Here is a 17,067-nt window from a genome sequence, read left to right on the forward strand (position 1 = left end):
CAGCTTTTTGGAGACTTTGTGACCTGCCCCACTCAGACGAGAAAGGGGAGATGGACGTCAGGGCCCCTCAGACCCACGCTGCCCCAGTGAGAGTGACTTTTGTGGAGGGGGTGGTGGAGGGACAGGGAAGGACAAAGAGGCGGATGGAAGAGTCGGAGCCAGTCTTGGTAGATGCTCCCACTAGGGACTTTGTTGGTGTTCAGTCCAGGGCCGTGTCCCCGACCGAGCAGGAGGATTGCATGGAGGGTTTTTTTTTTCCAGTGCAGTGACTCCAACAATCACAAGCCTCTCCATCCCGATTGGTTTGTATACACCCCAGTGCTAAATACAGTGCCTGGCACATAGTAGGAGCTTAACAAATACTATGATTATTATCTCCTGCTCAACCGCAGTTACCATGCAGCTGCCTGTCGCGTTTTGGTACTTTGGCACAGCCTTAGCAGTTTGGATGAGCTTACAGTTTACCCAGGCGTTCTGAAAGTGCTCTGCACACAGTAAATGCTCAATACAACGATTGAATTAATAACTCTTAGGCCCATGCTCTTTCCACTAGATCACACTACTTCACAAGTCACAGCACTGATAACACGTTCACTCTCAGAAAGGAAAAGTAGCAAGTAAGATAGAAAAACTTCATTAAGAAGAAGACATCGATACTAAGGAATGCAGCACAAGGAGGGAATTTTTTTCACATCACGTGAGACTGGTAGATTCTGGAGAACTTCAGTGTTCTGGGAAGGAAAAAATAATTTTGTTAATTATGAAGGTTAAATGACCTACCCATGAGAAGCAGCATGGACAAATGGTTAGAGCTCAGGCCCGGGAGTCAGAAGAACATGGGTGATAATTCCAGCTCCACCACTTGTGTACTGTTGGGACTTTGGGCAAGTCACTTCACTTTTTTGTGGTTTCAGTTCCCTCTTTTGTAAAATGGGGATGAAGATTGAGCCCCTTGTGAGATTTAAACTGTTAGCTTCTATCGAACTCAGAGCAATACCCTCTGACGTGGAATTGTCTGTCTGTCACACACTGATCTTGTCAGACGTCCCTCCAGACTCTGAGAAAGCCTCCTTTCAAACCGAAAAGAGAACTGTTCATATGCATCCCTTTGTAGGGTGTCTTAGTGAGGTGAGTGATGGCAATATCAACACAAGGAGGCAGTTCGTTTTCCCAGAGAAAAGAGTGGGAAAATCTCCCTTTTAGGACTCTCCCGGTGGCGGCCTCCATGTCTCTGTTCTTCAGGCTGTAGATGAGGGGGTACCGCTGTGTAGAACACGGATACCAGCATGTCCAGCGTCGAGTCGGAGTCTGAAGGCAGCTTCAGATGGGAGGTGACGGCTATCAAAATGACAAAATAATAATGATGGCATTTGTTAAGGTCTTACTATGTGCGAGGTACATAAACCTAAACGCGTGGGGGGGATACAAGGTGATTAGGTTGTCCCACGTAGGGCTCACAGTCTTCATCCCGGTTTTACAGCTGAGGTACAGAGATCTGCAGTAACTTGTTCAAAGTCACACAGCTGACAAGCGGCGGAGTCGGAATTCGAACCTATGACCTCTGACTCCCAAGCCCATACTCTTTCCACTGAGCCACGCTGCTTCTCTAGTGGAGGAGTCAGGATTAGAACCCACGATATCTGACTCCCAAGCCCGTGCTCTTGCCAATAAACCACGCTGCTTCTCGATGATAACAATGATAACAATGGCTAAGTAAGGCTTGCAGGTGGAACAGGCTTTGGCCCGGCCCTCGGCGGCCAGCTTCCTCAACACAATATGAGACAACGATGGAGACGAAGCAGACGACTGCTAATGCTACCCCGGAGGGGACGCTCACGTCAATGGCGACGTGGTCCTCGGAGCAGGTGATCTTCGACAGAGAGGGGATGTCACAGAAAAACTGCTGCACGATGGTGGAACTGCGGAAGTACAGGGAGAAGGTCGAAGCGGAAATTACGACCCCAAACAGCCCCCTGCTGAGCTAGGTGGCGGCGGCCATCTTCTCACAGGCCCCTTGGTCCATGATGGGATCGTAGTGCAGGGGGCGGCAGATGGCAGCGTAGCGATCGTAGTACATCGCCGTGTTGACAAAATACTCCCAAGTGGCAAACAAGACCACCAGTAATAGCTGAGCCACACAGCCCAGGAAGGAGATGGAGCTTTTATTAATCAAGGAGATGGTGATGGATTTGGGGCTGGTGAGGGAGATGAGGCAGTGGTCGGGGACGGGCAGGTGCCTGAGGAAGAAGTACATCGGGTTGTGGAGATGCTGGTCATCATCATCATCATTTCCTCATCATCGCTATCACCGCCCCCGACCGGCACCTCCCAACTCCCATGCAATTCTTCTTCAGGAACCTGTCCGTCTTCGACCTCTGCCTCATCTCCGTCACTGTCCCCAACTCATCCACAACTCCCTGACCAATAGGAGATCCATCTCCCTAGTGTACTGTGCCATCCAAGTCTCCTATGTGGTCTGGTTTGCTGTGTCGGAATTGTCCGTCCTCTCGGCCATTTCCTATGACCGCTACACCGCCATCTGCCTTCCCCTGAGCTACGAGGTCGTCATTGATCGAGCGGTCAGTGGGAAGATGGCCGCCACCTCGTGGATCAGTGGGGGCATGTTTGGAGTCTTGTTTCAGCTTCGACTTTCTCCCTGCCCTTCTGTGGGTCCAACTTCGTCCGGCAGCTTTTCTGTGGCGTCCCCTCCCTACTGAAGATCACCTGCTCCGAGGACCACTTCGCTGTCGACGTGAGCGTCACTGCCGTGGTAGCGTTCGGCGTCGTCTGCTTCATTCTTCGTCTCGTACTTGTGCATCTTCCGGGCAAGGCTGAGGATGCCGGCAGCCAAGGGCAGTGCCAAAGCCTTCTCCACCTGCCTGCTCCGTCTCATCGTCGTCATCATTTTTCTCTCCACAGCCGCCTTCTCCCACTTAAAACCGACTTCTAGCTCCTCCTTCCGCCTGGACCTGCTGCTGTCCGTGTTCTACACCGTGGTGCCCCCTGCCGTGAACCCCCTGCTCTACAGCTTGAGGAACAGAGACTTGAAGATGGCGATGGGGACGGTCCTGGTTAGGAGCCTTTTCTCCCGAGATAGAAAATTTCACTTCACGTTCTTACCCTAGGTGGACCTGACTCTATTGATTGAATTGACTGACTCTAGACAGACTTGAGCGGCCTGCAAAGATCTGAGATATTTGTCGTTAGAGACTTTTCCAGGCTGCTCGCTGCCTGTTATCAATGGCTTTGACTAGTTTGGTAGATGAGTTTTTATCTAGCTTTCCTTGACCGGTATTTAAATCTAGTTCCCATGCCTGGGGATGGATCCCTGCACTTGGATTCACCTCCTTTATTCACCACCAGCAGAGGTTAGAGTACGGGTCTGGGAGTCAGACAGACCTTTTTTCTAATCCTGGCTCTGCCACATGTCTGCTGTGTGAACTTGGGCAAGTCACTTCGCTTATCTGGGCCTCAGTTCCCTTATCTGTAAAATGGGGATTAATACTGTGGTCCCCATGTATTCAACCTGATTATCTTGTATCTACCCCAGTGGTTAATACAGTGCCTGGTACATAGTAGCAAATACCATTAAGGAAAATTGCAGGTGTTTTAAATATAATTGTGATCCTCAAATCTTCCCCAGAAGCCAGGAGCAGATGTCCAGGTTGAATGTTTCCTACCACTTTATGCTCTCAGTTGTCACTCAACAAACATCATTATGATTTCTCCTCCTACTCTTACTGTTGCTACTATTATTATTTATTATATAATTTACTTGAGTGTTTAAGTATTCATTCATTCAATCAATCAATCAATCAATCAAATTGAAGTATAACAGAAGTCCAAGATACATTCTTTGCACACAAGGAGCTTATATTTTTCAAAAATGTTACAGGTTCCTATGACACAGAGCCATTCAGTGTCAAAACTGGAATGAGTTCTTGGGGCGTTTTGTTTTTTTACTTTTTTGGGGATATTTTTGTCCAATCAATCTGCATATTGGATTCAACCATGACTCACCAAATGGGCTAGGGTGCTTATTCTCTCTACCACGATATATCTCCAATCCCCAGAGTTGAAACAGAAAGCTATTATTAATCATGGAAAGACAATGATGAGTCTGTTGAGGTTGTTCTAGGAAGGAGTCTCAGGGTGGGAACCACGTGGGACTTGGCAGTTCTTTTGGTTGTGGGGGCCGAGACTACAGAGATCCCAAGGTCTCAACCTTCCAAGATTTCCTGACATTTAGCTATCTCAGCGTAGCCCCGGGACCATCCGCCGACGGGGAATCCCCCAGGAAATTATCCGGCCGTCATCTGAGGGGACAGCGCAGCCATTCAGAGAGCCGAGAGGAGGCGGGAAGATCCTAATAGATCCCACCCCTCACCAAGGCCTTCCTGTCACCGGCACCTGCGTCCAGGACTGACGAGATAGAGTGAGCCTTTCTCTCAGCAGAGGTCGATGCTCCCCAGCGCAGGACAGGCCCAATGACCTTGGAGAGGAACAGGGGAAAGGTGAGGGGCAGAGAAGAGGGAATTGAAATGGGAGTCTGAGATAAGAGGAGATATGAGCTGAAATTTCCCCTGTTTCTTCGTGTTAGATCACTCAAATTGATATATCTTTCAATCAGTCAGTGGCATTTATCGAACATTTATTGAGTGCAGAGTGCAGTGCTAAGCATTACAGTGCCAAGTACATAGTAAGCACTGAACGAATACAATTATTATCATTTGGTAAAGTACCATACGAAAGTGCCTAGTACAGTGTTTTTTTATGGTATTTGTTAAGCACTTGCCATGTACCAGGTAGACAGGTGCTAAACACTACGGTAAAGGTACCAGGTACTAAACACTGCGGTAGACACAAGTTGGTCAGGTTGAATAGAGAACATATTCCACAGGGAACTCACAGTTTTAATTCCCATTTTACAGTTGAGGTAACTGGGGCACAAAAAAGTGAAGGTCACCCAGCAGACAGGTGGCAGATCAGTGGTTGATGCATAGTTAGCACTTAACCTTATCTAATTCTCAACAATGTAAAGAACAAAGTTCAGCCACAAGGAAGCTGAGACACAATTTGAAAATAATATATTGTAGCTATATTCCGTTCTGCCTCGCTTTGATGGGTTTTGGCTAGAGCTTGCAGTTGGATCTGTACCCTTTGGGCGCTTGGTATTCACCCCGCCCTCCCTTCAGCCCCAAAGCACTTACATCTATATATGTAATTTATTTATTTATTTATCTATTTATTTATTTATATTTATTTATTTATATAAATGTCTGCCTCCCCCTCTATGCTATAAATATCTCTGTGGGCAGGGAAAATGTTTATCAACTCTGTGATGTTGTACTCTCTCAAGAACCTAGTACAGTGTTCTGCATATAGCAAGCACTCCATAATTACCATTGATTTATTGATTCCAAGCATGTAGTACAGTGCTCTGCACACAGTAAATGCTCAATAAATACCATTGATTGTTTGATTGATTGGTAGAACGCTTTCAGGGAAATTGGGAACTTTAGAAGTCCCTCCCCATGTGGGACAGGGACAGGGTCTTATCGGTATATAGTATAGCTGCACGAGCACTTAATCCAGTGCTCGGTACATATCAGCCTATCAATCAGTGATATTTATTGAGTGCTTCCTATGCGTACTGCACTGTTTTTAGCTCTTGGGAGCAGACATGTTCCATTCCCATAATGAGCTTATAGTCTAGATAGTAAGTGCTTAAAAAGCACCACAATTTATTATCATTTTACTACTACTATTATCCAACTCTGTGAACCTATCCGGATACCTTATATGTTTTAGAAAGAAATGCTGCCTCTACTCTCTCTAGCGCTTAGTACAATGCTCTGCACACAAGGAGAGTTCAAGAAATACCATTAATGGTGACGAATGTGAAGTTGGGAGCAATGAGTGCTACAGCAGGGCTCTCCTTAACAAACAGTTCTGTGAGAACACAACCAATACATCTAGGAGAAATGGGTGTAAATGACAGGAGCAGGGTGTGAAGCTGTGTAGCCACAATCCCCGCTGGTGTTTAGAGCGAACTATTGAGGTTTACATCAATAAACTCTGGAATGGTTTCTGTTTTGTCCTAAACCAAACCAGAAAGCTGGATGAGGTGAGCAGATGAGTCTTATTCAGGGACGGAGTCACTGTCCTGTTGTAGAAACTTCTCTCTGAAGGTTGTCATCTACTTCTGAATCAGTTTTTATATGGTTTGGGTTACTAGGTGCCAAGCCTTTTGCAGATGAGGGAACTGAGAAACCGAGAAGATAAGTGATCTGTCCAAGGTCACCCAGCAGACAAGTGGTGGAGCTGGGATTGGAACCCAGAGATTAGAACCCACGTCTTTAAACGCGATGGCCAAAAGACTATCCCAGGACATGGCCAACATCTCCATGGTGACAGAATTCCTCATGCTGGGGTTCTCGGAGGTCCGGGAGCTGTAGCTGGTCCATGCCACGCTGTTCCTTCTGGTGTACCTGGCGGCCCTGACGGGAAATCTCTTCATCATCGCTGTCACCGCCCTCGACCGGCGCCTCCACACCCCCACGTACTTCTTCCTCAGGAACCTGTCCATCTTCGACCTCTGCCTCTGCCTAACTCCGTCCTCAACTCCTTGACCAACTGCAAGTCAATCTCCCTCTTAGGTTGTGCCGCTTAGGTCTTCCTGGTGGTCCAGTTTGGGGGTTCGAAATATTCTATCAACTCGGAAATGTCCTACGACCGCTACGTGGCCATCTGCCTCCCCCTGAGCTATGGTGTCATCATGGACCCAGGGGCCTGTGTAAAGGTGGCTGCCGCCTCCTGGCTCAGCCGGGGGCTTTGTGAAATCTTGTTTTCAGCTCCAACCTTCTCTCTGTCCTTCTGTGCACCCAATGTCATCCTCCAGTTCTTTTGTGATGCCCTCTCTCTGTTAAAGATCTCGTGCTCCGAGGACCAGGCCGCCATCGATGTGTGTGTGACTACCGGGGTGGCGTTCGCTTTCGTCTGCTTCGTCTCCATCATCGTCTCATACGTGCGCAGCTTCCGGGCCGTACTGAGGATGCCGGCCACCGAGGGCCTGCCCAAAACCTTCTACATCTCCCTGCCTCACCTCAGCGTCTTCACTCTCTTTGTCATGACTTGTTTCTGTGCTTACTTGAAGCCTCCGTCAGTCTCCCCCTCGACGCCGGTCCTTTTGGACCTATTCTAAGCACTTGGGAGAATATAAAGAGTTAGCAGACACAATCCCTGCCTTCAACAAGCTTACAATCTAACAGGGGGAAAAGGCACCAGAATAAACTACAAACAAAAGGAAGAAGGGGGATATTTTACTGTGTAAATAATAAGGTATATACAGTATTTGCACAAATGCTAAGGGGGTTTGTGAGTACTCAAGTTCATGGGTGGTACAAGATTCTGAACAGGCAATTCATTCATTCATTCAGTCGTATTTATTGAGCGCTTACTGTGTGCAGAGCACTGTACTAAGCTCTTGGAAAGTACAGTTTAGCACGAAAGAGAGACAATCCTTAGTACAGTGCTCAAGCGCTTAGTACAGTGCTCTGCACACAGTAAGTGTTCAGTAAATACGATTGATTGATTAATCCGTGCCTACAATGAACTCGCAGTCTAGAAGTGGGGAGACAGACAACAAAACAAGTAAACAGGCATCAATAGACAGAAATAAAATTGTAGATATATGTACAACAAAACATGTAAACAGGTATTAACATGAAAAATGAATTATAGGTATATACATGTATACATAAGTGTGTGGGGCAGGGGGGAGAGCAAAGGGAGAGAGATGGGGCAATGTGGAGGGGAGGGGGAGCTGAGGAAAAGGGACGATTAGTCTGTGTGGAAAATGGGGGCTTGTAATAATAATTGTGGTATTTGTTAAGCGCATACTATGTGCTAAGCACTGAAAGAAGCACTGGGATGGATACAGGATAATCAGATCCCACATAGTACTTACAGTAGGAGTGAGAACAAGAATCAAATCCCCATTTTTGTTGATGAAGGAACTCGTGCACAGGGAAGTTAAGTGACTTGTCCAAGGTGACACAGCAGGTACATTGTAGAGCCGGGATTAGAAACTGTGAGCAAGATACCAGCAGTGGAAAATAGGAAGGTAAAGGAAAATAAGTAGGCTGGCTGAAGGGCAGCCCTGCCTAATGGATAAAGCACGAGCATGGGAGTCAGAAGGACCTGTGTTCTAATCCTGGCTCTGCCACTTGTCTTCTGTGAGACCTTGGGCAGGTCACTTCACTTCTCTGTGTCTCATTCGTATTTATTTAGCGCTTACTCTGTGCAGAACACTGTAATAAGCGCTTGGGAAGTGCAAGTCGGCAGCAGAGTAGTGGTAGGAGTAATAGTAATAGCAATAGTATTTATTAATCATCTACTGTGTGTTGAGCTCTATACTAAGCACTGGGGAGAAATACACAAGTGAGAGTTAGAAATGATCTCTGCCCCTCCAGGGGCTCACAATCCTAGAATAAAACACAAGGATGGTAAGGATAAGGTGGTTAAAAAAACAAAGAGGAAATCTGCATGTGGGTCATATTTCCTTTAACTCCTCAAATGTTCTCTTTGCAGGCCTTAAAGACCACAGGTAGAGAAACAAATAAAAGGGTTATTTTGTTTGTTTTTGGTGTGAACCATATTACTCAGAAGAAAACATCTATACTAAGGAATGCAACACAAGGAGGGAATTTTTCCACATTCATTCATTCATTCAATCGTATTTATTGAGTGCTTACTGTGTGCAGAGTACTGCACTAAACGCTAGGGAAGTACAGGTTGGCGACATTTAGAGACGGTCCCTACCCAGCAACGGGCTCACTATCTACAAGGGGGAGACAGACAACAAGATAAAACATGTGGACAGGTGTCAAGTAGTCATAATAAAAGCTAAATGCACATCATTAACAAAATAAATAGAATAGTAAATATGTACTAGTAAAATAAATAGAGTAATAAACTCTACTTTTGTACAAACATATATACAGGTACTGTGGGGAGGGGAAGGAGGTAGGGCGGGGGGATGGGGAGGAAGAGAGGAAAAAGGGGGTTCAGTCTGGGAAGGCCTCCTGGAGGAGGTGAGCTACCAGTAGGGCTCTGAAGGGAGAAAGAGAGCTAACTTGGTGGATGTGCAGAGGGAGGACGTGTTCCAGGCCTGTTCCAGGCCAGGGGGAGGATGTGGGCCAGGGGTCGACGGCGGGACAGGCGAGAACGAGGTACAGTAAGGAGGTTAGCAGCAGAGGAGCAGAGGGTGCGGGCTGGGCTGTAGAAGGAGAGAAGGGAGGTGAGGTAGGAGGGGGCGAGGTGATGGAGAGCCGTAAAGCAGAGAGTGAGGAGTTTTTGCTTGATATGGAGGTTGACAGGCAGCCACTGGAGGTTTTTGAGGAGGGGAGTAACATGCCCAGAGCGTTTCTGCACAAACATGATCCGCGCAACAGCATGAAGTATAGACTGAAGTGGAGAGAGACAGGATGGGAAATCAGAGGAGAGGTTGATGCAGTAATCCAGTCAGGATAAAATGAGTGATTGAACCAGCAAGGTAGCGGTTTGGATGGAGCGGAAAGGGCGGATCTTGGCCACGTTACGGAGTTGAGAAAGGCAGTTTTTGGTGATGGATTGGATGTGAGGGATGAACGAGAGAGCAGGGTCGAGGATGATACCAAGGTTGTGGGCTTGTGAGACGGGGAGAATGGTAGTGCCGTCAACGGTGATGGGAAAGTCAGGGAAAGGGCAGGCGTTGGGAGGGAAGATAAGGAGATCAGTTTTTGACATACTGAGTTTTATATGGTGGGCAGACATCCAGATGGAGATGTTCTGAAGGCAGGAGGAGACACGAGCCTGGAGGGAGGGAGAGAGAAGGGGCAGAGATGTAGATTTGGGTGTCATCAGCATAGAGATGATAGCTGAAGCCGTGGGAGTTTATGAGTTCACCAAGGGAGTGAGCGTAGATAGAGAACAGAAGGGGATCAAGAACTGACCCTTGAGGATCCTACAGTAAGGGAAAGGGAGGGTGAGGAGGAGCCCGCAAAGGAGACTGAGGATGAATGGCCGGAGAGATAAGAGGAGAACCAGGAGAGGACGGAGTCTGTGAAGCCAAGGTTGGATAGCGTGTTGAGGAAAAAGGCGTGATGCACAGTGACGTAGGCAGTTGAGAGGTCGAGGAGGATTAGGATAGATCAGGAGCCGTTGGATTTGGCAAGAAGGAGATCATTAGTGACCTTTGAGAGGGCAGTTTCTGCGGAGTGTAGAGGACGGAAGCCAGATTGGAGGGGGTCAAGGAGAGAGTTGATATTGAGGAATCCGGGGCAGCGGGTGTAGTCGACTCGTTCTAGGAGTTTGGAAAGGAATTGTACGAGGGAGATAGGGCAATATCTAGACGGGCAGTAGGGTCACGAGAGGGATTTTTATGATGGGGAGTCGTGGGCATGTTTGAAGACAGAGGGGAAGGAACCAATGGAGACTGAGCGGTTGAAGATGGACGTTAAGGAGGGGAGGAGGGAAGGGGTGAGAGATTTCATAAAATGAGAGGGAATGGGGTCTGAAACACAGGTGGATGGAGTAGTACTTGAGAGGATGGAGGAGATCTCATCTGAAGTTACTGCTGGGAAGGATGGAAGAGTAGCGGAGAGGGTTGACAGCTGGGGAATTGGAGAAGGGGGAGGAGTGACTTGGCGGGGCTCAGACCTGATGTAGTTAATTTTACTAATGAAGTAGGAGGCCAAATCACTGGGGCTGAGGGATGGAGTAGGGGGAGGAATAGGGGGCCTGAGAAGGGAGTTAAATATACGGAAGAGCTGACGGGGATGATGGGCATGGATGTCAATAAGGGAGGAGAAATAGTTTTGCCTGGCAAAGGAGAGAGCAGAGTTAAGGCAGGAAAGGATGAACTTGAAGTGATCAAGTTTGGCCTGGTGACAGATTTTGGAGAGCGTCAATGATCTGGGAAGGAAAAAATAATTTTTTTAAATTATGTGGGTTAAATAACTTACCCAAGAGAACCAGCGTGGACAAATGGATAGAGATCAGGCCTGGAAGTCAGAAGGACCTGGGTGATAATCCCGGCTCCACCACTTGTCTACTGGGAGACCTTGGGCAAATCACTTCACTTCTCCGTGGTTTCAGTTCCCTCCTTTTTGAAATGGGGATAAAGATTGAGCCCTTTGTGGGATATAAACTGTGTCCAACCTGTCAGTTTGTGTCGATCCCAGTGCAATGCCCTCTGAGGCGGGATTATCCATCACACACTGATGGACACATTCCCTGCTCACAATGAGCTGACGGTCTAGAGTGGGAGACGGGCTATAAAAAGAAATGACAGATGTGGACAGAAGAGTTGTGGGGCAGGGACGGGGGATGAAGAAAGGGAGCAAGAGGGACTGGGAAAAGAAGAAAGGAGGGCTCAGACTTACCAGACTTCTCTCCGGACCCTGAGAAAGCCTCCTTTCAGACAGAAAAGACAACTGTTCGTATGCACCCCTCTGTAGCGTGTCTTAGTGAGGTGAGCAATGGCAGTATCAACACAAGACTTTTTTCCCAGAATAAAAGGTGGGAATATCTTCCCTTTATGAGTCTCCCAATGTCCCGGTTCCCCAGACTGTAGATGAGGGGGTTCAGGACAGGAGATACCACTGCGTAGAGCACAGACAACAGCAGGTCCAGAGTCGAGGAGGAGTGGGAGGGTGGCTTCTGATGGGCGGTGACGGCTGTCGAAGTGTCGAAGTGTCACGACGAAGTGAGGCAGGCAGATGAAAAAGGCTTTGGCCCGGTCCTCGGCGGCCGCCATCCTCAGCCCGGCCCAGAAGATGCGGGCATACCAGATGACTATACAGATGAAGAAGACGACGCTTAACGCTACCTCGACAGTCACACTCACGCTGACGGCGTTGTGGTCCTTTGAGCAGGTGATCTCCAGCAGGGAGGGGACATCAAAGAAGAACTGATGGACGACGTTGAACCTGCAGAAGGACAGGAATAATGTTGAAGCTGAACATATGACCCTTAACAGCCTTCCTCTTAGCCAGAAGGCGACGGACATCTTCACACAGGCCCCTTGGTCCGTGATGACCTCGTAGTAATTGGGACAGCAGATCCCGGTGTAGCGTTAGTAGAACATAACGGTGATGACAAAAGATTCCGATGCGCCAAATAAGATCACTAATAAGAGCTGAGAGACAAAGACCAAGAAGGAGAGGGCACTGTTATTAGTCAAGGACATGGTGACGGATTTGGGGATAGTGACGAAGATGAGGCGGAGGTCGAGGAAGGACAGGTGCCTGAGGAAGAAGTAACTGGGGTGTGGAGGTGCAGGTCGAGGGCGGTGATGGCGATGATGAGGAGATTCCCTGTCAGGGCCGCCAGGTAGACGAGGAGGAGCAGCACGACGTGGGCAAGCTGCAGCTCCCGGACCTCTGATAAACCCAGCAAGTGGAATTCCTTCACCGTGGAGACGTTGGGCATTTACAGGAGGCAGCATTGACTTTCTGTAGTGGATGAGGGAAAAGCCAAAGTTAGAGTTCATTGATAAGATGAGTGAAGAAACTGACAGAATATTTGCTAATGATTCTCTATGGAGAGGAGACAGTTATTGAATTCAAAATGATCTTTGAGTTCCTTGTACGGCAGGAATAAGGAAAGATCCATATTTTCCCTTTTTTGGTTGATTTAAAGGGAATCCCTGAGATTGTCTCCCCTCCGCCACCCCAACAGATCTGGTAGACACATTCCCTGCCCACATCGAGGTTAGGGTCTGGAAGGAGATCTTTTTTTGTCGTCGTCTTCAACCCTCCCCACTTCCTGAACTTGTTTGCTGTTTCCACTTCCCAATAATTTGCATGCACACACACACATAAATACAAACACACACCTATATATATGTCTATATATATCATCAATCGTATTTATTGAGCGCTTAGTATGTGCAGAGCACTGTACTAAGCGCTTGGGAAGTACAAATTGGCAACAGATATATATATATATATGTATATATATATATAGATATATATCTATATATGTATATATATCTATCTATATATATATATATATATATACATAAAGAAACATGCACACATAAATGCAAAGATTCTTGCCCAGGGGCCTGATTGTAGCAGCTCCTGTAATGTGGAACATGAATTCCTTCAGACGTAATTATTGAGCATTTACTGTGTGCAGAGCACCGTACTAAGCTGATTGACTGACTGATAATAGTAATAACGGGGTTTATCTAGCCCCGAGTGGACAGAAAACGGAAGGATATACCAACCATAGAAGGCACCCTGAAGCACACAAATTCATTCTCATACACAAAGGTACAGCTAAATATACATATCTCAACACATACTGCCCTCACATTTATTCCCACCCACTCACAGACTGGCGTTCTCCCACAGACGGACTGTTGCACAGAGTCAATCGTGTTTATCGAGCGCTTACTGTGTGCAGAGCACGGTGCTACTTACTTGGGAGAGGCCAATACGAACAGGTTGGTAGACGCATACACCCATAACAGTATCTAGTCACTCATTTGGCTCTTCCTTGACCCCCGAGACTGTTCCTTAGGGAGAGATGGAGAACAGTCCCCACTGTTCCTTACCCAGATGACTCCCTTCCCTAAAGTCTGTGATTTGCTCCCTGATTCTCCTACCCTGCCCTGAGCACGCGCACACACACGCACATACGCACACACACACAGACACACACACAAAGCTACAAGTCCAGGGAATCCAATTGCAGCTGCCTCTTTACGAGGAAAATGAACTGCAGAATGACGTCTGGCTAAATAGGGAAGGGTCTGGAGTGGGACCCCAATTAAATACGTCGCCTCGGGCTTGGCATAGGAGTGGGAGAAATAATGGCTTCCGTCACCTCCACTCCACCGAATTTGCAATCTCAAAGGTCACCAATGACAGCCTTCTTGCCACATCCAATGGATCCTACTCTATCCTAATCCTCCTCGACTTCTCAGCTGCCTTTGACACGATCGACCATACCCTTCTCAACACGTTATCCAATCTTGGCTTCATGGGCTCCGTCCTCTCCTGGTTCTCCTCTCATCTCTCTGGCTGTTCATTCTCGGTCTCCTTCACGTATTCCTCCTTCCCTTCTCATCCCCTAACTGTAGGGGTTCCTCAAGGGTCGGTTCTTGGTCCTCTTCTGTTCTCCATCTATACTAACTCCCTTATTGAACTCATTTGATCCCACAGCTTCAACTATCATCTCTACGCAGATGACACCCAAATCTACATCTTCTCTCCTGTTCTCTTTCCCTCCCTCTAGGCTGTTATCTCCTCCTGCCTTCAGGACATCTCCGCCTGGATGTCCGCCCGCCACCTAAAACTCAACATGTCCGAGACTGAGCTTCTTATCTTCCCTACCAAACCCTGTCCTCTCCCTGACTTTCCCGTCAGTGTGGACAGCACTACCATCCTTCCTGTCTCACAAGCCCACAACCTTGGTGTCATCTTTGGTGGCATCATTTAGGCAAAAACTCCTCACTCTCGGCTTCAAGGTTCTCCATCACCTCGCCCCCTCCTACCTCACCTCCCTTCTTTCCTTCTACAGCCCAGCCCGCACGCTCTGCTCCTCTACCGCTAACCTCCTCACTGTGCCTCGCTCTCGCTTGTCCCGCCATCAACCCCTGGCCCACGTCCTCCCCCTGGCCTGGAATGCCCTCTCTCCGCACATCCGCCAAGCTACATCTCTTCCTCCCTTCAAAGCCCTGCTGAGAGCTCACCTCCTCTAGGAGGCCTTCCCAGACTGAGCCCCCTCCTTCCTCTCCCTCTCCTCATCCCCCCTCCCTACCTCCTTCGCCTCCCCACAGCACCTGTATATATGTTTGTACAGATTTATTACTCTATTTATTTTACTTGTACATATTTACTATTCTATGTACTTTATTTTGTTAATATGTTTCGTTTTGTTGTCTGTCTCCCCCTTCTAGACTTTGAGCCCATTGTTGGGTAGGGACCGTCTCTATATGTCGCCAACCTGTACTTCCCAAGCGCTTAGAACAGTGCTCTGCACAAAGCAAGTGTTCAATAAATACGATTGAATGAATGAATGAATCCTTGACTCCGCTCTCTCATTCACCCCACACAACGAATCAGTCACCAAAACCTGCCGGTCTCAGCTCCACAACAACGCTAAGATCCGCCTTTTCCTCTCCAGGCAAACCGCTACCTTGTTGGTACAATCTTTCAACCTATCCCGACTGGATTATTGCATCAGCCTCCTTTCTGATCTCCCATCCTGTCTCTCCTTGCTTCACTCTGCTACCCGGATTAACACTGTACAGAAACGCTCTGGGCATGTCCCTCTCCACCTCAAAAACCTCCAGTGGTTGTCTATCAACCTTCACATGAAGCAAAAACTCCTCACTATTAGCGTCAAAGCTCTCCATCGCCTTGCCCCCTCTTACCTCACCTCCCTTCTCTCCTTCTACAGCCTAGCCCACACACTCGGCTCCTCTTGAACCTCTAACCTCCTCACTATGTCTCGTTCTCGCCTTGTCCCGCCTCGACCCCTGGCCACGTCCTACCTCTGTCCTGGAATGCCCTCCCTCCTCACATCTGCCATACTAGCTCTCTTCCCCTCTTCAAAGCCCTACTGAGAGCTCACCACCTCCAGGAGGCCTTCCCAGACTGAGAGCCCCATTTCCTCTGCTCCTCCTCCCATTCCCATCACCCTTACCCCCTCCCTCTGCTCTACCCCCTTGCCCTCCCCACAGTACTTGTGTATATTTGTACATATCTATGACTCGATTTATTTTATTAATGATTTGTATATATCTATAATTCTATTTATCTATTTTGATGCTATTGATGCCTGTCTAGTAGTTTCGTTTTGTTGTCGGTCTCCCCCTTCTAGAATGTGAGCCCGTTTTGGGGTAGAGATTGTGTCTATCTGCTGCCGAATTGTGTTTCCAAACACTTACTACAGTGCTCTGCACACAGTATGCGCTCAATAAATACAACTGAATTAATTAAGTCAATTAATCGATGGCATTTACTGAGCGCTTTCTGTGTGCGGAGCACTGGAATAAACAGTTAAGGAGAGGAGAATTCAACAGAGTTGGTAGACACGCTCCCTGCCCATAACGAGCTGACAGTCTAGTGGGATGGAAAGATGATGGGGTGTTGATGAAGGGACGATCGAAGGATGATGGAGGGACGATGGAGCGGTGATTGAGGGATGACGGAGGGGTAATGGAGGGCCGATGAAGGGATGTCAGCGAGACGATGGGCGAGGGTGTTTCCTATAACAAATAGCAGACAAATGCTGGTCCAGGTCCATTGCGACTGAGAAACTGAGCAGAGGAAGTGATTCCAATATTAGTGGCTTGTGCTGCCACTGTCTCCTCCCTGCTGAAGCTTGGTTTCTGCTCCCGCAGAATCCTCTGGAATTCCATCTTCTCAAGTAGGATTTAGCTAATTCACTTCTTCCCCTTTTGCCTCCTTTCGTTGGTCGTGGCGACAGGGGGCACCAACAGATGTACTGGAGTCATCCGTGCAAGTTCGGCCAGGGATCCCGCCCTGCCGCGTCTGCTCCAACCGGCACGGCCTGATCCGCAAGTACGGCCTCAACATGTGCCGCCAGTGCTTCCGCCAGTACGCCAAGGACATCGGCTTTATCAAGTTGGTCTAGATACCTCTGTGGCAACCATTGCCGCTGGACATCATTTTGCTGAGTGATCCACCATACTGAAGATCTTATGAACATGACATTGAACATCATATCCCTTTGTATATGAAATAAAAAATGATTGTCAGCTTTGACTGACTTTAATGTGGGAATATGGGTGATGAACACAAATTGTTACTCATGAGTCTGCAGTCTGCTTCCCAGAATGAGCCCCCTTTTTCCTCTCCCCCTCCCCACCCCCTTGCCCTACCTCCTTCCCCTCCCCACAGCACCTGTGTGCATGTTTGTACAGATTTATTACTCTATTTATTCTACTTATACATATTTACTATTCTATTTTATCAATGATGTGCATCTAGCTTTACTTCTATTTATTCTGATGACTTGACACCTGACCACATGTTTTGTTTTGTT

The 17,067-nt window shown here is 47.9% G+C and overlaps 1 protein-coding gene across 1 annotated transcript; it reads left to right on the forward strand.

Annotated features, from left to right (window-relative positions):
- Positions 1–12,230: 12,230 nt before the first annotated feature.
- On the forward strand, positions 12,231–16,696 carry LOC119922632 (40S ribosomal protein S29-like). Its single transcript, XM_038742349.1, has 2 exons — positions 12,231–12,251; positions 16,489–16,696. The coding sequence occupies exons 1-2, from the start codon at positions 12,231–12,233 to the stop codon at positions 16,654–16,656; spliced, it is 189 nt and encodes a 62-aa protein (XP_038598277.1). The 3' UTR covers positions 16,657–16,696.
- The last annotated feature ends 371 nt before the right edge of the window (positions 16,697–17,067 follow it).

Source organism: Tachyglossus aculeatus, unplaced genomic scaffold (assembly GCF_015852505.1).
Source record: "Tachyglossus aculeatus isolate mTacAcu1 unplaced genomic scaffold, mTacAcu1.pri scaffold_115_arrow_ctg1, whole genome shotgun sequence".
NCBI classification, from domain to species: Eukaryota; Metazoa; Chordata; class Mammalia; order Monotremata; family Tachyglossidae; genus Tachyglossus; species Tachyglossus aculeatus.